The sequence below is a fragment of the Anabrus simplex genome, chromosome 1 (assembly GCF_040414725.1).
Source record: "Anabrus simplex isolate iqAnaSimp1 chromosome 1, ASM4041472v1, whole genome shotgun sequence".
NCBI lineage: Eukaryota > Metazoa > Arthropoda > Insecta > Orthoptera > Tettigoniidae > Anabrus > Anabrus simplex.
In genome coordinates this window covers 1,564,755,998-1,564,783,627 of record NC_090265.1, presented here as the reverse complement: position 1 = coordinate 1,564,783,627, position 27,630 = coordinate 1,564,755,998, and the positions used below count along the sequence as shown (strand labels likewise).

Genomic DNA, 27,630 nt, shown 5'->3' with positions numbered 1-27,630 from the left:
CAAATGTCAGTCATGCAAATGCTACCATGGCAACTAATTAACATTACAATAGTCGAAAAGATAATGACATATTTTCTTCAACTCATATTTTCTTTAACTAAATTAACATCACAACTGCCGAAGGGGTAAGTAATTTCACACACATAGTTTTTTCTTCGTTCTCTCCTTCTCCTTTAATTTTATTCCTTAACATTTCACTCTCCTCTTGTTTCAGACATAACACCACAAGCTCTTCTCAACCTTGCACATTTTACTTTTGACTTTTAATACAAGAAGCTACAACCACATCTACCTACTAATATAAATATAGCTATGTTTCTGATGAGTATTTGTCCTCGCTCCCAAGTGCTATAAGAAATTTGCTGCCTTATCTTTTCACATAAGATTAACAACTTCAACAGACAAACAACTTTGGATTTTAATTTAACCACTACTAAGAGTGAGTTTTATCCTAAATATTAAGCTATTATAAACTCCTTACACCATCTCCAGAATAAGACACCATATTTTGCCAGTTTTCATTTCAACATAGCAATTTACATATTCATTTTGAACCTTTAACTCGCTACTTGTTACCACATTTAAAAACAAGACATTCGTAAAAATCTATAATAAGGACTGATTATAAGACTGTCATAAGAGTACTTATAACTACTGTCTTCCGCTTGCTAGTCTTTTTTTAGACATTTGTACCTACAACAGTATCCTCTTATTTATATTTCAGACCTTTGTTAAAAACTACAAATAATAACACTCAGGATCCTGATTATTGATTCTTTCAGGTATGAGATTTTTAGGCTGATGATGCCCTCATTAAGGGCAAAAAATGTCCCTGCATCTAATATGTTAAGATTTATTCCTTAAATTTAAATTTAAAAACTCTTATGTATTGAATAGGTGGAATTTATAATCTAGTATTATTCTTTGACTTTAAGCGGAATGTTCCGAGCTATCAGTGGAGTGATGACGTGGAATGATATTAGTAGACAAATGAGCTTGAGTGCAGCTTTTAAAAGTAGGAAAGACCATAATATGAAGATAAAGTTGGAATTCAAGAGGACAAGTTGGGGCAAATAATCGTTTATAGGATAAGGAATAAGGGACTGGAATAATTTATTGATGGAAATGTTTGAAATAATTCCAAATTCTTTGAAAACGTTTAAGAAAAATCTAGGTAAACAATTGGTAGGGAATCTGCCACCTGGGCGACAGCCCTAAATGCAGGTCATTGATTGATTGAAAACATGATATCCTGAGAAAATACTGAAATTATTTCAGAGCAAATAAATAGTTTATTAATTTTCATTTGATTGTTGTCACATCAACATGGAGGTGTCACGTTGATTACCTCTGAGTTACTGCTACTTTCAGAATTTATCTCACCATGAAACTAACCTGTTCCCATTGAGATCTGCCAGCTCCACCTTATCAATGTAGACCTGTGGATTAAATATAGAGGAAACTTCTTGGTCTGCTGTAGGTTGGAAACTCATTGCTTGATAACTCAAGACAGCAGTAAGAGTGGGTGTGGTCTTGGGATGTAGAGAGCCAAAGTCAACGGCTGCTAGACCCCACAATGATAAACCACCTTTAACAATATCTGGAAAACTGGAAAGTTTTATATGACTTCAGTTTGTATCTTGAATATTATGGAACAACAAGACAGATGAAGTTCTTACTTTGTCTTAAGTGAGCATTAATAGTTGTATCAAAAATTTAAAAAATAAAGTGTTACAAGGGATTTTTAATAAGTTTTACAAGTTAATACAGCTGACTGATCTAAACTTATAAATACATATTAGTAATATTAGGGAAATCTTTTAGGCTAATGGTTGTATTGGAATAATTTCAGTTTATTGTCGTGTGTACAATAAGTTACATTTTTTAAAAATCATCAAAGGCTGAAATACAGTATATTAGACAACCCAACCACATGTTAAATATGTTAAATTATTAGTTCCTTCCTAAAGTTCAGATGCTCTTTGATGAAACAATAATTATTTAAGTAACATGATGTAATTTCCTCATAGAGGTAAATATTCAAGCTTGCACTATGGTACTAGCAATATACTGTAATTTAGGCAAATACACTTCTACACTCTTATTTGATGTAGATTTGAGATATTTTCTAAGATGTGTTTCTGATTTTTTTAAATGAAGAAAGAGGGATGGAATCTTAAACCCTAATACTATAAACAATTTGAGATCATAGAGCTTGGTAAATAATTAAGAAAGTGATCAAAAAGTTTAGAAGTTTATGGCTCTCATTTACTGTTAGCTGGAATTGACCCATTTATTTGGAAGACAGGGGAAGGGCACTAATGAGTACGCACTTAATGCAAAATTGGTTCCCTACACCAAACAGTGCAAATGGAATTCAGATTATTATTAGTAATAATGTTATTAACAACATGTTATTCACAACATGAGGAAACGCAACAAAAAATGTATGAGTATAATTTTAAAATTTTAGAAACAATGCAAGTTTGGGGGGATCAGGTCTGAAAGTGCATACAGAATACCTACTCTAAGAGTACACACTAACAAATATCACATACAAATAAGCTTGATCCTTTGTAGTTCAAACCCACTTCATGCCACCATTTCACAGCAATTACATTGGACCCAGTCCTCATCAATAATTTCTTGATATCCTGCACAGAATGTTTAGTCAGTTCCTTTGAAAGTCAACGAAAGAGGTGGATCACACAATCATACTTTTCATCTGCCCAACAAGATGGTTGCTTGTTGTATGTTAAGTATTCAGCCCAGAGGCTGGTTTGATCCTCAACAGCTCCACCATAGCTGTTGTAGATGGCCTAAGTGTCACTGAAGTGGAATATCAGGGAAATGAGGAATAAGGTTAGTTTCCTATTGTTTCCTTCACCAGGTCAGAAGTTGCTATTACATATCAGTTTGCCAAGCCCACTGAAATGCATGCACCAACTGACCCTATGAGGAACATTTTCATACCATTTATAACAGGTACCAGCTGTATAAAGAATAATGTTACTAGTATCGCTCATACCTCATTCACTTCCTTATATTGTATTGTCACAGCTAATGATGAGTCAAAGAAGTCAATGAAAGCAACAAATTTGATCTAGCCCAAACCAGAAGACACCTGATATTGCCAGCATAGGAACTGTTACTTGTAATCTATATTCTTAGTGGGGCCGATGACCTTCGATGTTAGGCCCCTTTAAACAACAAGCATCATCTATATTCTTAGTAGCCTGCAGAAGCGTGTTCCTGAATGGAAGTAACGTCATAATTTCAGACTTCTTGCTCTTTCTGGTTTGTTTTCTCACATTGGTTGCTTTAGGATGAGGGTGCAGTTTTCTAGTGAAATAGCTTGTTTATTTCGTTCATCATTTTGTTGTCTTGAGTTGTTATCACAAGAAGGTTTTTCTTTTCTTGGGAGGAACCTGGTCTCTCCGTTAAGGATAAAGGTTGAAAATCTTCATTGGTGAAAATTTTTAGTGACTCAAAAGGAGCTATTTTCCTTTTCTGTTGTTGTTATCCTTCCATATGCAGTACAAAATAGAGAAGCTATATTTCTTTGTTTTATGGCCTTTCCAGAGTTACAGCTCATCCATTGTCCATTTTTCACATTCTGCTCCATAATCATTTTCAGTGGCCTGAAGAATCGAGGATCCTTTATCAGGAAACATTACAAAACTTCTAAATACTGTACTTACTGCCTTCAACCTCTTTTTTTAAGGGGATACGGAATGGTTAAAATGGTCAAAAATATCATTTTTTTATATTTTTATATTTTATGAATCTCCAAAGTCTGCTCTTTAAAATGATGTATAATATATTATAGTTTAACAATTAAAAGCTGCCACAATTTTAATTTAAACTTGCACTAACAATGAGAAAATCATATGTGTGGAAAGTTTTAATTGCAGTTTTCTCACTTTCCAATTTTTTCAAATGTATGTTCCTTTTTCTAGGTGACTATTTATCACAGAGCTGTGTAATTTTCATCATGAATTTGTCTCATATTGGTTAACATTTTAACAGAGGGATTTCCTGATTTAAATAAAACTGTTTGAAATTTGGTTGTTTTTTTAGGAAAAAAGAATTCTATTTATTGACTGTTTAAGAAAAATATGTATCTGAATCCCCTTAAGTCCAATTACGAAAACGCTCTGTCAGTATGTCAAGGAAGGTTGTGACATAAATTTCATTTTCATAACTTTATTAGATCCTGAGAAAAAGGAACATGTATTAAACAAATTTAATATTGTTAAGATAGGCCGCTCTGTATCCCCTTAAGGTAGATCCATTTAATGCCACAGGAAGCAGTCACACTCCTCTTACTTTCACCTTTTGCAACAATAATTCCCCTGTGGGTGGGGCAGTAGAATTACACCCATGGTATCTCCTGCCTGTTGTAAGAGGCAACTAAAAGGGGATCCAGGGGCTCTTAACTTGGGAACGTGGGTTGGCGATCACGGGGCACTGAGCTGAGTTCTGGCATTACTTCCACTTACTTGTGCCAGGCTCCTCACTTTCATCCATCCTATCTGACCTCCAGCAGGTCCTTATATGCTTTCTTGTCAATTTACAGATTTTTTGTGAGTTCAGAGGCTTTGGAATTTGAGCAGCAAGTCTCCTAACAAGATGGGACCACACCACACATTGGCTGCAGTAATCTACCATTCCTCTACAAACTCTTTCCAAATATGGTTGTTTACAGGGGACCTGCATTCCTCTGTCACCCTAGAAGTCTGGACCTCATGATTTGTGATGTGTTTCTGTGGGGCATGTTAAATGTACAGTGTTGACAGTGTTTCCATTCGGTATCACGTACCCTTGATGATCTGAATGCAAACATTTGGTCTGTGATATGTTGTGATATGCTTGCACGCAACAATGACTGTATGCAGTACCTAGTCGACGAAGATGAATGTCATGTGGAACATGTAATTGTGTAAGGACCATCAGAAGTCCAAAAAATGCTCTTGGTTAATCTTTTGATGGTACTCATTTAGAAAATGAGAAATTTTAAAATCTTCACAATGTCATATCCCTACAGATTTGAATATTTAAAAAAAAGACATCGTAATTCATTTAGTGGCTTATTAAAGAGCCCATTTCCAAAGAAAATTTTGGAGATAATAATAATAACAACAATAACAATATAGAGCTGACACCTAAAGAGTTAGATGTGAACCAGGTAAAAATCAAGTGGGTAGGAAAGTTTATATATCGAGGTAAGTGGATAGAACCCAACTTGTCTGATGAAGAAGCCCTCATGTCACACATGAATAAAATGGAAATGGCAAACGAGGATATGGTCTTGGCATGTGAAATTATGAGGGATGTCAAAAACATATCAGCTGTAAGGCTTTTCAGGCGTTTGCTTTATTAACCAGCATTTCGTCTTAGGTCTGACACTAGACTCATCATTCCATCATTCCATTCGGAATTGCTAGGCGGGCAATAATCCATTGTGGAGATTTATCTCCCGTATGCAGTTATCAGACTGTGCCACTTATAAGGGCTTCTGATAAGTTCACCTGCATATATATCATTATTATTATTATTATTATTATTATTATTATTATTATTATTATTATTATTATTATTATTATTATTGGATAAGGGGGTGGGGCATGATTAACTCAGTGGCTTAGCTTCCCATGGAGGGAATTAGATTTTTTCACCAATAGAGCATGTCAAAAATATCAAAAATGTATCAGATGTAAGGCTTTTCAGGCGTTTGCTCTATTAACCAGCGTTTCGTATATAATATATTATTATTATTATTATTATTATTATTATTATTATTATTATTATTATTATTATTATTATTATTATTATTATTATTATTATTATTATTATGATTATTATTATTATTATTATTATTATTATTATTATTATTATTATTATTATTATTATTATTATTATTATTATTATTATTATTATTTTCTTCATATTTTCATTTACCTGTGCAATATGTTTGTAGTGCAGTCAGATGGGTCGTATGTGCTGTGTGCCTGGATATAAGTACAATTAACTTAACCCCCTGTGGGTGGGGGCAGTAGAATAACACCCACAGTATCCCCTGCCTGTCGTAAGAGATGATTAAAAGGGGCCCCAGGGGATCTGGAATTTGGAGCGTGGATTGGGACGACGGGGCCCTTAGCTGAGTCCTGGCATTATTTCCACTTACTTGTGCCAGGCTCCTCACTTTCATCTGTCCTTTCCGACCTTCCTTGGTCAACTCTTCTTCTTTTCTGACCCTGATGCTATTAGGTTTCCGAGGGCTAGGGAGTCTCCTCACTTTCATCTGTCCTTTCCGACCTTCCTTGGTCAACTCTTGTTCTTTTCTGACCCTGATGCTATTAGGTTTCAGAGGGCTAGGGAGTCTTTCATTTTCATGCCCTTTGTGGCCCTTGTCTTTCTTTGGCAGATACCTTCATTTTTCGAGGTGTCAGGTCCCTTCACTTTTTCTCCTCAGGGCTAACAACCTTGAGTAGACAAACCGTCACCTGCTAGGGTGGCCTCATCTACTTACTCGTTGGACTCAAGATGAAAGGAAACATTAATACAAAGAATACCCCAAGTGGTAACAAATCCACCCCCCACTTGTGATGGGGCAAGCAGGTCATCAGATTCTGGGGAGCCTGCACCTTCATGTACTCCACCATACAAACAACAGCAGAAAAGAAAGAGAAATATCACCTACTTGGCTACAGTGAACATCAACTCGTTGCTAAAGACTGGTAAACTTAAACAGACTCTGGATGTGCTGAACAAATATAACATCAAGATTGCAGCACTACAAGAAACACAATTCACAGACGAAGATGCATTTGAATCCCAAGGATACAGAATATACAAGGGAAAACCAGGCATCAGGGTGATGAAGACAGTCCCACATCTTGGCACTGGTTTTGCTGTTCATCATAGCATGATTGATCACATAATAGGGTTCACTTCACCTAATGGTAGAACCTCCTCAATATCTTTGAGGTTCTGCAATAGGGCATATACCAGAATGAACTTCCATGCACCCACAAACGACCCAAATAGAAATGACCTGGAAGCAGTTGAACAATACTGGAGCATTCTAGAAAAAGCCCTGGACAAGATCCCACAACATCATATCACCATACTGATGGGTGGTTTCAATGCACAGGTAGGAAAGGAGAAAAAATTATTATTATTATTATTATTATTGCTAGGGGCTTTACGTCACACCGACACAGATAGGTCTTATGGCGACGATGGGATAGGATAGGGCTAGGAGTTGGAAGGAAGCGGCCATGGCCTTAATTAAGGTACAGCCCCAGCATTTGCCTGGTGTGAAAATGGGAAACCACGGAAAACCATCTTCAGGGCTGCCGATAGTGGGATTCGAACCTACTATCTCCCGGATGCAAGCTCACAGCCGCGCGCCTCTACGCGCACGGCCAACTCGCCCGGTAGGAGAAAAAATATCACAGGATAGTAGGCCTCTACCCAGCCCATAAGAGGACAAATAAGAATGGAGAACATCTTATAGACCTTTGTGACAAATATGGTCTTGTCCTAAAATCAACTGCCTTCAAACACCTGCCTAGGAATATGAAGACACGGAAGAGCCCAAATCCACTACTAGGTGAATTCCAGATAGACCATGTGGCCATGGACAAAAAGCATCACAATGAGATTCAGAATGTCAAGGTGCTATGTGGTGCTAACTTAGACTCGGACCATTACCTATCTCTGGTAAAAACTATCCTACAACCACTGAGGAGGCCACCGAATGTCAGCAGAAAGGCTAAAATACCAAAGTTCAACATCCTCCGACTGAGTGATGAAGACTGTGATTTCAAAGTCACTCTGAAAGAAAACACACAGAAGCAAGGGTGGCCCAACCTAAAAAAAAGCTCTACTGGATGCTGCTCAGAAGACCATCCATGGTGGACCACTACATGTGACCATGCTACAGAAAATAGATGCAGAGCCTGGGTCATGTGGAACCAATGCAAAAATGAGGCTAACTACCAAGCCTTCCTTACTCAAAGGAAAATAACTGCCAGTATAGTACGACAGGCTAAGAGGAACCATAACAAGGCTCTAATACAACAGGTGGAAGAGGACTTTAAGAGGCACAACTCAAGAGATTTCTACAGGGAACTCAGAGCAGATACAGAACCTCGAGACAATCCTGAGGTACAAGAATCGTGGCAGACACCAATGGGTTAGTCATACTAGTGGACTTCCAGAAGGCATATGATTCAATAGATAGGCAGACCCTCTTCTCCACCTTATGGGAATTAGGCCTGGATGAGAAGACCACCAGACTAATCCAGGCTATGCTGAAGAACACCACCTCCAAAGTACAGTTTAGAGGTGAGCTCTCAGAGAGTTTCTCTATCCAAACGGGAGTTAGACAAGGTGATGGAATTTCTTGCATTCTCTTTGACTGCATGCTAGAGAAGATTATCAGGGAATGGACTGCCACATTACCTCCAGGAAGTGGACTGAAAATTGGCTACAAGAAAGATAATCTCAGTGTACCTTGCCTGGCCTTTGCCGACGACCTTACCTTATTAGCCAACAACATAGAAGAAGCTACTCATCAGCTACAGAGCCTCTATACCATAGCAGCTAAAACCGGCTTGAGAGTCAATATAAAGAAAACTGAGTTCATGACTAACATAAAGGGAGTTCCACCTACTATGCCATTGGAAAACACCACCATTCATAAGGTTCCTGCAGTGAAGTACCTAGGGGAGTGGATTTCAGCAACCGAGAATGAGACATTAGCTATAGACACCAGATGCACCAAGTTGGAAAGGATCTACCATACCTGTAAGAGCATCTATATATCCAAGTGCCTATCTAAGAACCTCAAACTCTAACATTACAATTCAGTAGTAAGACCGTCCATACTGTGCGCCTCTGAGTGTCTTCTGATGAACAGAAAAGGTCCAATGAGGAAGCTAGAGCTCAAGGAACGAAAAATACTAAGGAGGATTTTAGGACCAATAAGAGGAGGGGACGGTACTTACAGGATAAGGCACAACAATGAGATCTATGACCATCAAGAAGACATAGTTACATCCATGAGGAAGAGGCGATTGACTTTCTATGGGCATTTGACTCGTATGAGTACTTACAGACTTACCAGCAAGATCTTTACCACTACAGGCAGAGGGAAAGAGTCCAAAAATAAATGGATCACCACAGTGAAGTCCGACTTAGAACAGCTGGGGATCTTGTATTATTCCGGCAGTTGACCTTTCAAGGTGTCTTTCCAGAGTCTCTCACCAACAGACAGAGTACAGGCACCACCCGACCGAAGTGGACCGAGGAAAGGAAACAAGCACACAGCCAGAAGATGAAAGCTTTCTGGGTAAAGAATAAACAGAATTTCCATACAAGGAGTCAAAACGAGCCCCGTGGTCCTCAGTAGGCCCAAACGACAATAATAATAATAATAATCAACATCATCATCATCTAGCCCTGTGGTCTACGAGTGGGTATGCACAGGTTCGATTCCCGGTCAGGTCGGGGATTTTTACCTGGACCTGAGGTTTGGTTTTGAGGTCCACTTAGCCTATGTGATTACAATTGAGGAGCTATCTGATAGTGAGATGGTGACCCTGCTCTAGAGAACCAAGAATAATGACCAAGAGGATTCGTCGCACTGACCATGTGTCAACACATAATCTGCAGGTTTTCGGGCTGAGCATCATTTGCTTGGTAGGCCAAGGCCCATTAGAGCTGTAGTGCCATGGGGTTTGTTTATGTTGTAATATTATTATATTTTTTACAATTGGCTTTACGTCACACCGACACAAATAGATCTTATGGTGACGATGGGATAGGAAAGACCTAGGAGTGGGAAGAGGAATCGTCCATGGTTTTAATTAAGGTACAGCCCCAGCATTCACCTGTTGTGAAAATGGGAAACCCAGAAAACCATCTTCAGAGCTGCCGACAGAGGGATTTGAACTCACTATCTCCTGAATGCAAGCTCACAGCTACGCGCCCCTAATTTCATGACCAACTTACTCGGTAATAATAATATATTATCATAAATGATATCATTATTGTTGCATTACCATCTAGTAAATAACCTGTAGAAATCATGAATTACTTTTCTGCTCAACTTCATGACTTTATTCTTTAAACTAATTCTCATGAGAATGTGGAGTTCTCTTCCCTGTGAGTACACAGGGTAAACCAATTATCAAGAGCTTAAAATAAAGTAAGAGCAATTTTAATAGCAACCATTTAAAATATCCCTGAGCATAATTAAAATAGAAATTCACAGTCTGCTTCCTTAGAAGTGAAATATGACTTACCATAATTATCAAGGAATACCACAAAATAAGAATTAGTAATAGTACCTATCATTCTTTCTTCAGTGCATTAAACTTCTTCACTTAGTACTTTAATGAAATTCAACTAAACAGTTACTGGTACATATATGAAAGAGAATATTACAGGAATGTTAAATACAAAGTGATACTAGGAACAACACATATTAAATACAAGAAATTAAAAGTAAATTTATCAAATGAAATTTAAAACTGTAGGCATTAATCTTAAGAAAACTAATGTTAACATTGATTCTTTCATGGTCCATACTTGTAGACATGATATGGACTTTTGGGTGGTATAAACCCAAAAACCCATATCATGTCTTAAGAAATCTAACCCATTGTGGAAGCCATAACAATGGCAGCCAATAATGTTCATCACTATGCAGTGGAAGTTATTGCTGAGAAGTTTAGCAGTCTGTATTAGGTAACTTACTCATACTGCAAAGCAAAGCTGGCAAAACCGGAAACATATTTTAACTGAAGATGTACGATGCCTCTTGCTCGAAGAGTCTTCTCTGATACAAGAACCGTTACTCTTAGCTGTTGACCTATGTTACAAAGAAACAGAAGATGGATTAAGATAAAACATATACCTATTAATTTTCCAGTGAAGAAAACAATTTTTATTTTTGAGTTGTCACATCCCTATGAACATGGTAAATTATCCTGTACACTATTTCTTAACAAACGTTGAAAAAATTAATGAATGGCTTCTGAAGTACTAAATAGGTATTGTAAGGAGGCATGAATGCTTTTCATAAGTTTCCTAACCTACCTTCTTCAGTGGCTCTGGGATTATTCGTGTCATCAGAGTACACTCCTATCCACTCTAAAGTAAACCATTTGTAAGAGATATAGTTCAGAGGGGATGGCAAAAATCTACAAATCAGTGTTCCATAACTGGATACTAAATTGCTGTTTTGTAATTTTGTAGTGATTGTAACAGTCATAATGAATTATACTGATTTCATTCCCATTTTTTCATAGTAAAAGAATGACCTTGCTGAAGAACTTTTAAGTACTTTTTGAATGACATCCACAGAGCAGTCATATTTGATTTCTTGAATCCCTTAGCAGCATTTCAGTTAGAAAGGCAATTTTAATGATGTTAACGTGTAGTGTACTAGCATATTTCAATACACACAAACAATAATTCCATAAATTAGGAAAGAAGATGGTAACCACAACAAAGAACAGAATGCTTAATGGAAGTCAACCAAGAAACAAACCTCTAGCACACAAATTAGTATAACTTCCTTATTTTTAAAAAATAAAAATAATGGTGATGATGATGATGATAATAATAATAATAATAATAATAATATTTTTTATGAGGGAATGTGGAAAATCTTCAATAAGACACTTGTAAGGATCCGCACTTCATAAGTGTGTGGGACTCTTACCCACTAAAAACCACACACCCTTCTGCCACGATGCATGTCTCCAACCCGGAACCACTCTCGCATCATGTGGTTCAGTTTAAGTTGAGCCATCTCCAAATTACGGACTACTATCAGAGCAGCCACATCATCAGCATAGCCTAGAAGTCTAGCATCTTCTGGTATCTTCAGTCGTAATAATTCATCATACATAATGTTCCAGAGATTTGGACCAAGAATAGACTCTTGCACTACACCAGCTTCAAGCCGTTTTATTCTCTGACCATCTTCTGTATCATATACTGTTCCAGAGATTTGGACCAAGAATAGACTCTTGCACTATACCAGCTGCAAGATGTTTTATTCTCTGACCATCTTCTGTATCATATACTGTTCCAGAGATTTGGACCAAGAATAGACTCTTGTACTACACCAGCTGTGAGCTGTTTTATTCTCTGACCATTTTCTGTATCATATACCAAAGAGCGATCTTTCAAATAGTCTCTCAAATAGTCTTCCATCATATCACTACATCTTGCAAAATGGAATGCGTTTTTTTACATCTAAGGTCACAAGAAGTGTCACTTTTCTAGAATAATGACTACCCAATTGTGCTCTTTCTGCTTTGTTCACTACTTCCCTGAATACATCAATTGTTGAGTGACCCTTGCAAAATCCATGTTGACAATCAGATAGATTCCCAGCAAATTGAACTGCTGAAAGTATTCTGGGTTGTACAAGCTTCTCTAGTCCCTTCCCAGCAGTATCCAACATACATAAATGTCTATAACCCCCCAGTTTTACCTTTACTGATCTAAACCAGTCAGGCTATTTTCCAGGGAATACAGAAAGCACCTGCTTTCAAGCAATGATTGTACATTCTCAGCAGCAGATCAGAGCAGAATTCAGCTATCACCTTTAGTTCTTTTTGGAATACCATCTGGTCCAGGAGCCTTCTTGTTTCTAAGAGAGTTAATAGCTGTCATCTGTTCTTCAGGTGTAAAGAGTGGCACATTTTTCCTGGATCGGGTGTGGTTAACAAGCCTCCTCCACTCTTTTCCATCCTTCCACTTTTCCCGCTCCATTACTTCCGCCACATCCAATCTAGCTCCTCTAATGTCCTTCCAAATCTGATCCATCCACCTTCTTCTCGGTCTTCCAACTGGTCTCTTTCCCTTAACTTCTCTTTCCAATTCCCTTCTTGCTACCCATTCCTTTCCCATTCTTTTTACATGTCCGAACCGTCTCAGTCTTGCTTTCTGTATATTCTGTACTAACGGTTCTATATTTAGCTCTTCTCTGATTTTAATATTTTAAACTCTATCTCTTCTTGTCTTTTTAACTGATGTTCTTAAAAATTCTATTTCTACTGCTTGGATCTTACTATCTTGTCTCTTATTAGTTACCAGACTTGTATTCCGCTAAAAGTGAGTTATCTTCTTGACTGTCTAGTGCTCTTTGTGCCCTTCATCTAAGTCTCAGGCACTGTCTTCTCAGCTCAGCAGTTTCGTCAGTCAAAACAATACGCTGGATGCTTATTGTGTCACTGTTTATGCCTAGTCATGGACGCATCACATGCCTGTTGAATGAGCCCCATAGTGAGTTCAACACATTTGTTAGCTGCTATTTTTCCTTTGTGACCATGACATTTATTCGCAATACTCTGTGTTCAATTCTGCAAAACAGCAGGGAACTTATTTTTGTCCATACAGGCTGTGCTCCACCTGACTGGCTTGGACGAAGTGATCCTTGATTGCTGAGTTTCTTGACAGACACGGAAAACAATATATTGATCGTCACTTCCAGTATAATTTTCAACCACATGCCATGCAATAATTCTGGATGCAATGTCATCTGTCCCAAAAGTCACATCAGGTATAGTTCCACGGCAGTCTGTTCATTGAAATGTTGGCACATTCCCAATGTTCATTACCATTAAATCCAATCTGGCAGCCATCTCCATTATACGCTGCCCTCTGGAGTCCAGTCGAGACATTCCCCATTCCACCGCCTGGAACAACTGACCTGCGCAGTGCAGCAAGCATGGGCCACAATTCCTTAGGAAGTGATCCAGGGCCTTATTGACTCCATGCCTTGACGAATTCATCAATGTATTGCAGCTCGTGGTGGGCACATCCTGTATTGATTGTTGTCCAAACTTGTGGTCAGAGGGACCTGAAAGTGTAATCATCGAATCACAACCGAACGCTCGTCCTTCATGTTCAGGGGCTGATGACCTCGATGTTAGGCCCCTTTAAACAACAAGCATCATCATCATCAGCTTCATGTTCAATTGCAACAATGTAGCACCACTCCTTCTGGGTGTTGCAATTTCCATTTTCTTCAGTGTAAATGCTCTGGCAACTTCTCCTTTGTTACATCCTGACCAAAAGTTTAACATCATAAATTCAAATTTGTGTCTCACATAAGAGAACTGAATGTCAGGTTTGGAATACAAAGCTGGAACAGGTAGATAATTTCAAGTATTTAGGACTAGCTGATGTACCCGTGCTTCACTACGGGATTCTACATTGTATACGGAATTCTAGTGTACACGTTGTGAGCAAGATTGTATTAAATTGCATAGCTCTTAACGTTCCCCTAGAAACGCGACGGGGAAGTCACCAAACATATTTTCTCATATGAAGACTGAGTTAGGGAATTTTCACCGTAATGGTAGACGCGCTTGCATACCATCAGTCACAATCAGGTTTTTTTGCTATTTGTTTTACGCCGCACCGACACAGATAGGTCTTATGGCGACGATGGGATAGGAAAGACCTAGGAATAGGAAGGAAGTGGCCGTGGCCTTAATTAAGGTACAGCCCCAGCATTTGCCTGGTGTGAAAATGGGAAACCACGGAAAACCATGTTCAGGGCTGCCGACAGTGGGGTTCGAACCCACTATCTCCCAAGTACTGGATACTGGCCGCACTTAAGCGACCGCAGCTATCAAGCTCGGGCAATCAGGTTTTAGAGTTTTCATTATAATGGTAAACACTCACTCTCCACCTGCCCTTTTACATCCTCAGAAAGACTGTCTTAGTGGTTTTACCAACTGAAACGAACATACATTACAATGACGTCAGTAGGAATGGCGCAATTAAAAGCAATGCTTTCATATGAAATAATTGATCAAATGAAGCACCGCACATTTTCTCACTTTTAACGAACAGGACTACGCTGCCGAATTAACAGTCCAAAGTTCCAGAGCTGGAATGGCCAAGCCGCAGACAGCCATGATTCATGAACACTCTTCGTCTTTTATCGGTGAGGAGAGGGTCAAGTAGTGGAAACTCCCAGGGAAAAAACTATGCCCTTTTACTAACCTGTTCCCTAGGAAAAAAGTTTCCTCCAAGCCAGAGGAGAAATCCCCTCTTCACTGATAATTTGGAATAAAATGAATGTAGAATATAATAAAAGTGAAGAAGCTTTTCTTAAGAAACGGCTCTTTTCAGGGTTGAATTTTGAGTTATTTAGTGAAATGTGGTGCTATAATTTGGAATACGCCATACTACTACTACTACTAAGTCAACCTCTGCCTTAAGTATGCACACTGCTCATTCAAAACAGTGCATCAGAGTAGGGATCGAATAACTGGAAAACTATAAAGAACCAGTGTGTTACATACCAGCTGTATCAGAAAATGTATGAACCAGAGGAATGGCATGCTAACGAATAAAGTTTTCTAACTCCCAGGCTACTTCCCACCAATATTCAGTCAGGCTATTATACTCTGTACGCAGCAGTAATCCCATCTATCGGAGTTGAGAGGCAGCATAAGAGAGCCAGTCCCTTGTTATGAATGGTGTGAAAATATTGCTCGTAGGGTCGGTTGGTGCATGCATTTCAGTGGGCTTGGCAGACTGATATGTAATAGCAACGGCTGGCTCGGTGAGGAAAGCAACAGGGAACTACCTCACTCCTCATTTCCCTAGTACGCCTCTTCAGTGACGCCTAGGCTGTTAATGACAGCTGTTGGCGGAGCTGCAGAGGATCAAACCAGTCTTTGGGCTGAATACCCAACACATCATAGACTGTACGGTAAAAATGTATGACATAAATGGTTGGAAATTTCATTCTCTATAACTTTGTTTATGTAGTATTTATCGATACGCCCACTAATGATATAAATATTTGAGAATTAAATTTCTGGCCTTCCCCTAAACTAACCATTTCATTCAGTGTGAATACAATTTATAGCCTAGATTGTAGTGGTTCATTCTCCGACTTTTTATACCAGTTTTCAATGAGATAGGACTACTAATGATGTAAATTTTTAAGAATTAAATTTTAGGCCTTCCCCTAAACTACCATTTCACTCAGCGTGAATAAAATTTCTTATAGCCTAGATAGTAGTGACTAAATCCCTGACTTTGCATACCAATTTTTATTTAAGATAGGACCACTAATAACATAAATATTTGAAAATAAAATTTTAGGCTTTCCCCTAAACTACCATTTCTATCAGCGTGAATAAAATTATTTATGGCTTAGATTGTAGCGACTTATTCCCCGACTTTGCATACTGATTTTGATTAAATTATCTTTAGCCGTTTTCTAGTGATGCATGTACAGACAGACAGACAGACAGACAGACAGACAGACAGACAGACAGACAGACAGACAGACAGACAGACAGACAGACAGACAGACAGACAGAAATTACGGAAAAGTAAAAAGTGCATTTCCTTGTTACTGTGGACATGACCGATACAGAAATACCATTCTTTTCAAATTCTAAGCAATGTACAGACAAAACTCTTATTTTATATATATATGTGTGTTTTCCCAAGATGGTAGTATAGTAAGTGAGATTGAATCAAGGTGCAGTAAAGCTATTGCATTGAGTTCTCACTTGCGATCAACAATATTTTGTAAAAAAGAAGTCCACTCCTGGATGAAACTATATTAACATCGGTCTCTTTTCAGATCAACTTTTCTTTAAGGAAGTGAAAGCTGGGTGGATTCAGGATATCTTATTCATAATTAGAAGTAACAGACATGAAAGTAGCAGAAATAATCACAGTTACAAAAGTGGGAACAATGGTAGGAGGATACTCAGAATGAGGAGATAAAGGCTAAGTTAGGAATGAACTCAACGGATGAAGCTGTACGCATAAAATGGCTTTGGTGGTGGGGTGATGTGAGGCGAATGGAGGAAGGTAGGTTATCTAGGAGAATAATAGACTCAGTCATAGATGGTAATAGAAATAGCAAAGTACATCAGAGGGATATATGATGATAAAAATTGGTTCATGAGGAGCCAGTATGGATTTAGAAAGAAATTATCTTGTGAGGCACAACTGGTGAGATTTCAGCAGGACATATCAGATCAGTTGGATTCAGGAGGCCAGTTAGATTGCATAGCCATAGATCTTTCCAAAGCCTTTGATAGAGTGGAACATGGAATATTATTAAAGAAATTGGAGGGAATAGGATTGGACGTGAGGGTTATACGTTGGATAAGAACATTTCTAAATTCAAGGGTTCATAAAGTCAAAGTAGGAAATAATATATCCCAGGAAGAGAAAGTTTGGAAGGAAATTGCACAGGGTAGTATAATCGGTCCGTAACTTTTCTTAATATATGCAAATGATTTAGGGAACAATATAACATCGAAAATAAGATTGTATGCAGATGTCATAATTGTTTATAGGAAAATAAATAACATTGAGGATTGTTCAGAATTACAAAGGGACCTTGAGAGTATCCAACAATGGGTTGAAGAAAATAATATGAAGTTTAATGAACACAAATCAACTGTTACAACATTTACAAACAGAAGCTTTAAAACTGAATTTGAATATACTTTGGATGAGGTAGTTATCCCAAAAGATGGCAAGTGCAAATACTTAGGTGTGAGATTTGAAAGTAATTTGCACTGGAAGGGTCATGTTGATGACATTGTTGGGAAAGCATACAGATCGTTACATGTCATAATGAGGCTACTTAAAGGATGCAACAAAGAATTAAAAGAAAAAAGTTACTTAAGTATGGTTCGTCCATTATTGGAATATGCAAACAGTGTTTGGAATCCTCACCAAGAATACCTAATAAAAGAACTAGATGGTGTGCAGAGAAAAGCAGCAAGATTTGTAACAGGGGATTTCAGGAGAAAGACTAGTGTATCAGAAATGTTAAAGGAACTTGGGTGGGAAACTTTAAGTAAGAGAAGGGAGAAAACTAGACTTATAGGATTATATAGAGCCTATGCAGGAGAAGAAGCATGGAGAGAAATCCGTGAGAGGCTTCGGTTGGAAAATAATTATATTGGCAGAACTGACCACAAGTACAAAATTAGAAGGAATTTTAGCCGAAGCGATTGGGGTAAATTTTCATTCATTGGGAAGGGCGTGAAGGAGTGGAACAGTTTACCAGGGGTAGTGTTTGATCCTTTTCCAAATCTGTACAGATATTCAAGAAGAGAATGAACAGCAACAGAGAAAATAAATTAAATGTTAGAGGGCATTCGACCAGTGAAGGATATTGTAAAAAAAAATATGTGTGTGATTAAATTAATTCCATCCCCTGGTCTATGGAGTTTGGACAGCCCAAGTAGGGGACTGCCTGTAGGGGTGAAGTACAGTGGGGACTTCGAGGGCCCTGGGACCGCTATGGTAGCTGTGAAGGCCATTCAGGAACTCTGAAAAGTGCTGGCAAAAGGCGCTCTGGTTAAGACGCAGCAGGTCGTTATGCTACTTAGGTTCCAAAATTGGTAAAATATAAATATGTAAATAAATACAATGTTAATTTTAATCTTATACCAGTTGTATAGTATTATTAGAAGTAATTTCACATACTGTATATGAGTTGACTATGTTTATAAGTATAGGAGATATTATAAGTAGAATTTTTTAAACAATATAAATTTATTAAGGATGATGTGTGTGTGTTTAATAGAAAAAATTATTAGTGTAAGTTGTATAATATTGTATTTTAGGAAAATTTTCTTCGTCTCTTGTTAAGTTAAAATTTAGTGCTTGATAATAATGTATTTTAGTGTACCATTTGCCACCGAGATAGACACTTCATTTGCAAATAAAGAGATTTGATTGATTGATTTGAAATAGAGGGAGACCAAGAGGACGATGGTTAGACTCAGTTTGTAATGATGTAACGATAAGAGATATGAAACTAAACGAGGCCACAGTGCTAGTTCCAAATAATAATAATAATAATAATAATAATAATAATAATAATAATAATAATAATAATAATAATAATAATAATAATAATAATAATAATAATAATAATAATAATAATAATAATAATAATAATAATAATAATAATAATTAATAATTAATAATTATAATTAATAATAATAATAATTAATAATTATAATTTATTATTATTATTATTATTATTATTATTATTATTATTATTATTATTATTATTATTATTATTATTATTATTATTATTATTATTATTATTATTAGACACCTTACAGGGGCACACAAATTGTGATATACTGTGACCATGGGTTCTAAGCTGAGCCTGGTATTGCTTCCAATCTCTTGTAACAGGCTGCTTCATATTTCCTGTTCAGTATCCCTCAATCAAACTTTGCACTTTTCTGACCCTAATTGTAGTAGATGTGAAAGGTTCTGAATGTCTCGTTTTTATCCCTTACAGAATGCTCCTCTCTATCCTTCAGTAAATGTTATATCATGTCATATCATGTCATGTTCATGCCACTATTCTTCTTCTTGTTATTCGTATTCTTCTTCTGCACGAATGGGTCACTTAGGACAATGCAGAATCAACATTTATTGAGCTTTCCTCCCTGCTGAATAGTTCTTAATTTTCATTGATCGTTGTGATTTCTGTTCCTTAAACCAAGTACGACATGTTGATCTATTCTTGTCTTCCTCAAATCCCCTTGTGTGAACAATTTTTCTGATTATATTCTTATCCTGCAGATTTGGTGATCTTAATTCAGTGAGGTCTTTCTCTACCTGCTTATACCATTTTGATTTCATAGTTTGATTTGGAAAAATTTGTGTATTCGGTAAGTAAGTCTGTTGTTATTCATTCTTCCCAAATGGCTTAAAAATTGAATTTGTTGCAGTCTCATTGTATCAGTAAGTTTAGATATTTTGATATATATATATATTTTTTTTTTTTGCTAGGGGCTTTACGTCGCACCGACACAGATAGGTCTTATGGCGACGATAGGATAGGAAAGGCCTAGGAGTTGGAAGGAATCGGCCGTGGCCTTAATTAAGGTACAGCCCCAGCATTTGCCTGGTGTGAAAATGGGAAACCACGGAAAACCATCTTCAGGGCTGCCGATAGGAAATATATTTTCAAGTTGGGTTTGGGGTAATGTATTCCATTTTTAATTCTTGGCCCTAAGATTTTTCTCATGATTTTTCTTTCTTTAATCTCGAATTGTTCCTTTAAATTCTAATTTTCTGTTCTAATTTTTACTCACACAAATGTATATGCTTCTGGATTAATATAATAATTAATTAATTTTCAGTATTTTTATGGGCTAAAATGTTATTTTAAGTTTCATATTAGATAAAGTAAGAAATCTATTCTATAAGTCCAAAAGTCAATATTCTTTTTTTTTTTTTTTTTTTTTGCTATTTGCTTTATGTTGCAACGACACAGATAGGTCTTATAGCGATGATGGGATGGGAAAGACCTAGGAATGGGAAGGAAGCAGCCGTGACCTTAATTAAAGTGCAGCCCCAGTATTTGCCTGGTGTGAAAATGGGAAACCACGGAAAACCATCTTCAGGACTGCCGACAGTGAGGTTCGAACCCATTATCTCCTGATTACTGGATACTGGCTGCACTTAAGCGAAGTCAGTATTCTGTAAGTGGACATAAAATACTTTAGTGTGTATGGAGGGAGAAAAAAGTGCCCAAGGGTTGGGAAAAGGGGGTTATAATACCAATATTCAAGAAAGGATATAAGAAGATGTGCAGTAACTACCCAGGATTCACCATCCTCTCCCATGTTGCCAAGATAATGGAAAGGATATTGGAGGGAAAAAAAATTAGAGAAAAGATGGAAAGTCAGTTACAAGATGAACAATTTGGATTCAGAAGTTGAAGGTCAACAGTAGAACGCATTTTCATTTTGAGACAGATCATGGAAAAGAGCTGGGAATATGGGGAGGAAATAGTAATTACTTTTAAAAAGGCATACAACAGCATCCCCAGATCAAAAGTTTGAGAAAGCCTGACATACAGGGGCAGTGACAAGGAACTAATAAGAATGATAAAAGCAATACATGACAACTATTACAACTGTGTGAAGACAACAGTAGGTAGAACAGAGTGGTCTGGAACTGACAATGGGATAAAACCAAGGAGTATGCTGTCATCTTTGCTGTTCATATTGATGATGGATGATATCATCAAGGCAGGAAGGGAAGATTTTAAAGGGAAAAGAATGAATGTAATGATGTTTGCAGATGATGATGATGTGAGCTAGGGAGAAGATGAGGAGGAGGTACAACAACAGCTAAATGTACTGAATAGAAGGATTAAACAATGGGGATTGAGGATCATCACGGAGAAGAGCAAGACAATGCTGATGAGTAGAGGAAGTAAGGAAGGAGAAAAGCTATCAACATTGGACACAACGAACTGGAAATAGTAGAACACTTCAAATATTTGGGAAGTGAACACAAAGAAAATGGAAGAATGGATATGGAAATTAGTAGAAGGATACAACAGATGAGTGCCTTTTACCACCAGGTATAGAGATTAATATGGAATAAAGATGTACCGGTGCCAACGAAGTCTAAAGAAGTAATGTACAAGGGATGTTACTTACCAGCAGATACCTGGACAATGACTCAGAGAGATGAGAGTAGAGTAAAGGCAGCTGAAATGAAATTCCTGAGGAGTATGGTACAGAAGACTTGGAGGGACAGAGTGAGGAATGAAGACCTATAAAAAGAACTAAATAAGAAAATAACTAAATGACCAACTGGAACAAAACTTATTGAGGTGGTTTGGACAAGCAGAAGAAAGACTGCCAAGTCAAACGCTGGAAAGGTAAATGACAGGGAAGAGAGGACCAGGAAGACCAAGATGATGATGGATTATGATGGATGGACTCTATGAAGAAGAGCATAGGACAGTGGAACCTGAACTGGAACACAATGTTAGATGCGAACATGAGGAATGGTGGAGAGACAGGGTGAAGTGGAGAGGAACCATATTTGCCCCCCTGCCTAGTGTTAGCTGGAAAAGAGGAATTGATGATGATGATGGTGATGATGATGATGATGATGATGATGATGATGATGATGATGATGATGATGAAATCTATGTAGAGAATAGTTACCACAGTATGGCCAGTCACTTCGAGTCATCAAGTACATAGCTCCTCTTCCTGGTGCCTTCTCTGCTCCAATTCCCATTTCTCCACAAGGTGTCTTAGAATCACAGAACTCTGGAGGAGGCATGCAGAAGTTCTTCCTGAATCCAAAACGATCATAATGGCAAGGATATGCCACAAATTTACACTTTCCATTCAGCTGTTCCAGGCTCTCCATGAACAGCCTCCAAGCTCGTACATGGCTGCATACAAGACTAGAATTCACAGTTCCCTCTGCAAGCAAAAAAAAAAAAAAAAAAAAAAAAGTTTGGTACAAATGAAAAGCACAGGAGGTACACAATAGCTATGTTTAAAATCACATTTTACTTTTCTTTGACCACTGCAGACTCCATCATTTGTGTCTTAAGTTTGCATATTTATTCATTGTACAGCAAATATTTCCTCATAAAATCAGACTTTTAACAATTATAACAATATATGATATTATTTTAGAATAACCTACTCAGCTAACTATACATTGTACTAATTATTATTATTATTATTATTATTATTATTATTATTATTATTATTATTATTATTATTATTATTATTATTATTAAGCCAGCCCTGTGGTGTAAGAGTAGCACGCCTGCTTCTTAGCCAGAGGCCCCGGGTTCAATTCCTGGCCAGGTCAGGGATTTTTACCTGGACCTGAGGACTGGTTCGAGGTCCACTCAGCCTACGTGATTAGAATTGAGGATCTATCTCACAGTGAGATAGTGACCCCAGTCCAGAAAGTCAAGAATAACGGCCGAGAGGGTTCATCGTGCTGACCACACGACACCTTGTAATCTGCAGGCCTTTGGGCTGAGCAGCAGTCGCTTGGTAGGCCAAGTCCCGCCAAGGGCTGTAGTGCCATGGGGTTTGGTTCTTTTTGCTTATTATTATTATTATTACTTTTCGTTTAGGGCCATTAAAGACCATGTAAAATAACTGCTACACATTTTTTGAAGTCTTTTTTAATTTTTTTAATTTTTATTATTTCTTTTTTTTATTTTTTATTTTTTTAAATTTTTATTTATTTATTTTTTGCAGCCAAAAATTGCTGCATCTTTCCTTGGTACCCTACCATCTTTCCCTCACCCAACCACTGTTCTGCTTTTGTTCTTCATCGAAGCCCTTCATGGTTTGTAACTGGGGCTGTGCTCGATTTGAGATGTCCTCTCACTTTAGTCCAGCCTTGTTGAACTCCTTCCTCATCTCCTGGAACCACTTATCAGAAACTTCAGGACTACTATTAAGTATATGAAAGATTATTTTTGTCAATCGCTTTCCATTGATTCTGAAGAAGTGTCCATAGAATTTCATTCTTTTCCTAATGGACTTCATCAGTTGTTCATTTTCATGATACAGTTCTTCATGTCCTCTTAACCTATAATGTCCATTTTCAATTTTGTTATATTATTATTATTATTATTATTATTATTATTATTATTATTATTATTATTATTATTATTATTATTATTATTATTATTATTATTATTATTTAGGGCCATTAAAGACCATGTAAAATAACTGCTACACATTTTTTGAAGTCTTTCCATTATAATATTAATCATAATAATAGTGTGTGGCCTCCGGAGAGGCCTCGTACAGGTGTTTGGAGTTGACACCATATAAGCGGCTTGCAGATCTGTGAGGATGGGGTTCTACCCAGGGGTGGCCGTATCTTATGTGCTGAAGTGCTGCAGACATTGCCTATTTGAAAAATAAATTACTTTAAAAATATTATCTACAATCAAATACAGTGCATTGAAAAAGATGTCAGCCAAAGAATAGGAAAGTATTCAACTCCCCTCATAAACAAGTAACTAGCCGTGCGCTCGTTACTGGATGGCTGTGCAGATCACAGCTCAGTGAGAATTTCTAAGCTTTTTGCCAAAAAGCAGAATCTCTGCCTTTTGCGCATGTGTGCCAAACTTTTCTGATATACTGTGGAAACAACAGCCAAGACATCACTTCACAGCGATTCTTCGTTTGACCACAAAGAGGCAGCACTAGTCACACTTGCATTGAGACCGAAATGAGAATATGGCAGGTGGCACCCTCTTGACTCAATGGTAGTATTTAAGAGGGGATTGCTCAAAGCAAATGCGAAACAAAATACTGTAGAGGAAGCCATCAGCTGTTCCTACCAGGTCTTTTAATACCAAAGAGGATAGAATACTCCCAACCTGCCTATTCCATAACCACATTTGTAAATCGATGAACTATAAAAATTGTACTAATGGGCAAGTTGCCCATGCAGTTAGGAGCACACGGCTGTGAGCTTGCATCCGGGAGATAGTGGGTTCAAATCCCTCTGTTGGCAGCCTTGAAGATGGTTTTCCGTGGTTTCCCATTTTCACACCAGAAAATGCTGGTACTGTACCTCAATTAAGGCCACGGCTGCTTCCTTCTAACTCCTAGCCTTTCCTATCCCATCATCACCATAAGACCTATCTGTGTCGGTGCGACATAAAGCAACTAGCAAAACAAAAATGTACTTTATGTGTTATAATGAGGACATGATTTTGTGATTTCCTTTAATTAAAAAATGTCTAGTTTATAAATGTCACTATAAAATCATAACACACTATTTTGCATTATGATGTTGCTGGTTCTGTTTTTGTGTGCTCACAACAAGTGTTTGAGTTCGTGAATATTTTGCCAATGCAGATGTTATTGTGTGTTTAATTATACAGTTTTATAGTTTTGTATGAGGAATATGTATATGTGTTGGGGTTGTTTCGTGTTTGCTCAGTGTGGAAAACTTAGTGGAGAGCCTCTTGAAAACCGCATACCGGTATGTTTCTAAATATTTTTATTTTTGGAGGGGGGATGGGTTACAGCACACTACTGATTTTCTGCACCAGCCACCACTGGTCCTACCTAAGATGAATTCTAATACTGAAGACAACATAAATACCTAGCCCCCAAGCCAGAGGAATTAATTAATGAAAGTTAAAATGCCTGACCCGGTCAGGAATCGAACCTAAGGCCCCTGGGACCAAAGGCCAGCATGCTAACCATTTATCCATGGAGACGGACTTCATGACAGTATTAGGTAATGGAACATTCCATTTAACTACCAAATCACTACAAAATAAACAGCTTGTTGAATGTTGATGCTGATCAGTTCAATGTCAAACATTGCACTGAAAGTCAAGGAACTTAGGAATCATAATCTCCTCATTCTCTTCTGCTTTTGATGATGAAAGGGACCTTTACTGCTTTATATGACAGTCTAACACAATGTCCATACCAAGGAAGTAACTGGAGCAGTGAATTAATAATGAAGACTAGTTCTTCAAATAAAAATAGGTATGGATCACATCTTGCTGTTATTAAAACAACTTTCTATAATAATAATAATAATATATTTACACTTAATTTGCATTATATATTTACCTAAGTGACTCGCAATAATAGAGGCTCTCCCATCATTGCATCCTGGCTGTTCTCTGCCTCCATTTGGGAAGAAGTCAACATGACCAAGGGGTTGTAATAGGCCAAATCCATTTAAAAAATCAGGACTGCCATCTGTATGAATGACATCTACAAAATGAGCATCTTCTTTATCGAGTTTTCGAGACGGATCGAGCAACATTTGATTCTTGAAGATTGGGGATGCTGGGTCAAGACCTATCAACAAACTAACACAACTTATATAATTATTTTCAGGGCCGATGACCTAGATATTAGACCCCTTTAAACAACAAGCATCATCATCATATTTATTTATTATCTAATCAAGTTGAATAACAACTGAATTAGTAATGACAGTCATTTAATTATCAAGCAGTCAAATCACACACAACCAAAATAATAATACTATGCATAATAATACTGTATACTTAATCAAAAGGTAGTCAAATGTTCCACCTTTACAATACTAAAAGATTCTTTTATGTATTTGATTAACAGTTACCAAATATCGGTACATGTTTCATCTATCTTGTGGACATCATCAGCCAATTCTTGTAAGAATAAGAACAATAGACAAGGACAAAAACCCATTAAAATGATTCAAATTACCAAATATGTCAGTTAAAAATTCATGTTAAAGAAATGTTGTGGAGCACAATATGTGGTTCTATTAAAATGAAGAATAAAGATATTGAACATCTGATAATTCAGTAAAATATGGTAATTGAGTTATTTTTCATGTGGTGATGTATTAAAATATGATTCGGATTACCGAATACGTCAATTAAAAACTTATGTTTGGAGAATGTTATGGAGCACAAAGGTTTAGTTCTAATAAAATGAAGACAAAGATATTAAACACATGTGATAGTTCCAATAAAATAAAATTGAGTTCTTCTTCTTGGCATGATGATGTTAACAATTCTTAGTTATAAGGCAGGCAGAATATTTGGCTGTGATTTCATAGATGGAGAAATTGTGTGTAGGTGAGTACCCCTAGAATGAAAATGGTGGCTATTAGCAACATTAAAAGTAGGCAAGTTTGAAGAATCTTATAATTACAAGTGAAAATGGAATAATATGCGACACATCTGACTACTGACGTCCTTGCCTGCCCAAGAATGGTTAGTTTGAAACGTATGTTAATGTTGATGGTTGACTGGAGGTGAACTGCGGAGGCCATGTGTGATGAAAGCTAGTTTGAAGGGAGAGTAGGGGAGGGTTGGATCCAGTAGGCAGGGAGCGAGCGTGTAAAGGTTTGTTGTGAGGCTTGTTCAAAAAGAAACTGTTGAGTAATGCCTCAAAAAGCACATTCACAGTTTCTGAAATTTCATTTAAATTGTCTCATGACGGCATCATTTGCACTTTCATTCTTGATTACAAGAGTGTCATCCACATATCTTGATCAAAAAATAATATTATTAAAGATGTTGTTATTATTAATTTTGGTGTATTCTAAATGATCCAGATAGATTTCAGCTAGGATGCCTGATGCTGGCGATACCATAGCTAACCCATTTTGCTGATAAATGGTATTATTATTCAAAACCATTTTTAGAATAGAGATGAAATCTTGAATTTCTGGTGGGCTCAGGCTACTGTGTTGTGAATAATTGGACAAATTTTGGAAATCAGGATTCTTGGGTACATGTTAACAATATCGAAGGAATGGAGAGAATAGTTGGGTTGAATAGTAACAGGATTTAGTTTTTCAACCAATTCATTAGTGTTCTTAATGGAATTCCCAGATTTAAAAAAATGGTAATTTCTTTTGTGGAAATGTTGGATGAACTGTGAAATTTATATTATTTATTATTTTTATGGTCATTCCATTGAAGATCGACCAGGGTGGGGAGAATATGCAGGTGTAAAAATATTGCTATGTATCCATTATCTCTTTGCAGTGAGTTCTATGTGAATGTTTCCTCTCTGCAGTGAGTTCTGTGTATATGTTTTCTCTTTCCTCTTTGCAATGAGTTCTGTGTATATGTTTTCAATTTCTTTTTTTTGCCTTGTATGTTGTCATTGAATAAATATGACTGACTATGACATAAGGTTTCATTTATGGTGTGTGTAACAGAGACAAATTCCTAGAGCAGCGCCGACTAACCTCCAAGACCATCAAGCAGGTTAAGTGTCAGTATACCCTCGACCAGTTAAC

General features: G+C 37.2%; 1 protein-coding gene across 1 annotated transcript in view; it reads right to left on the bottom strand.

The window, feature by feature from the left end:
- Positions 1-1,378: 1,378 nt before the first annotated feature.
- The window catches only part of LOC136880799 (pancreatic lipase-related protein 2), an 80,413-nt gene continuing 54,161 nt past the window's right edge, over positions 1,379-27,630 (bottom strand). Inside the window, exons 4-7 of the mRNA XM_068226236.1 lie at positions 25,452-25,685; positions 22,029-22,295; positions 10,771-10,885; positions 1,379-1,608 (exon numbers count right to left, since the gene is read on the bottom strand). Coding sequence (XP_068082337.1) covers positions 1,380-1,608; positions 10,771-10,885; positions 22,029-22,295; positions 25,452-25,685 — 845 coding nt within the window. The 3' untranslated portion in view covers position 1,379. The remainder of the gene's footprint in view (positions 1,609-10,770; positions 10,886-22,028; positions 22,296-25,451; positions 25,686-27,630) is intronic.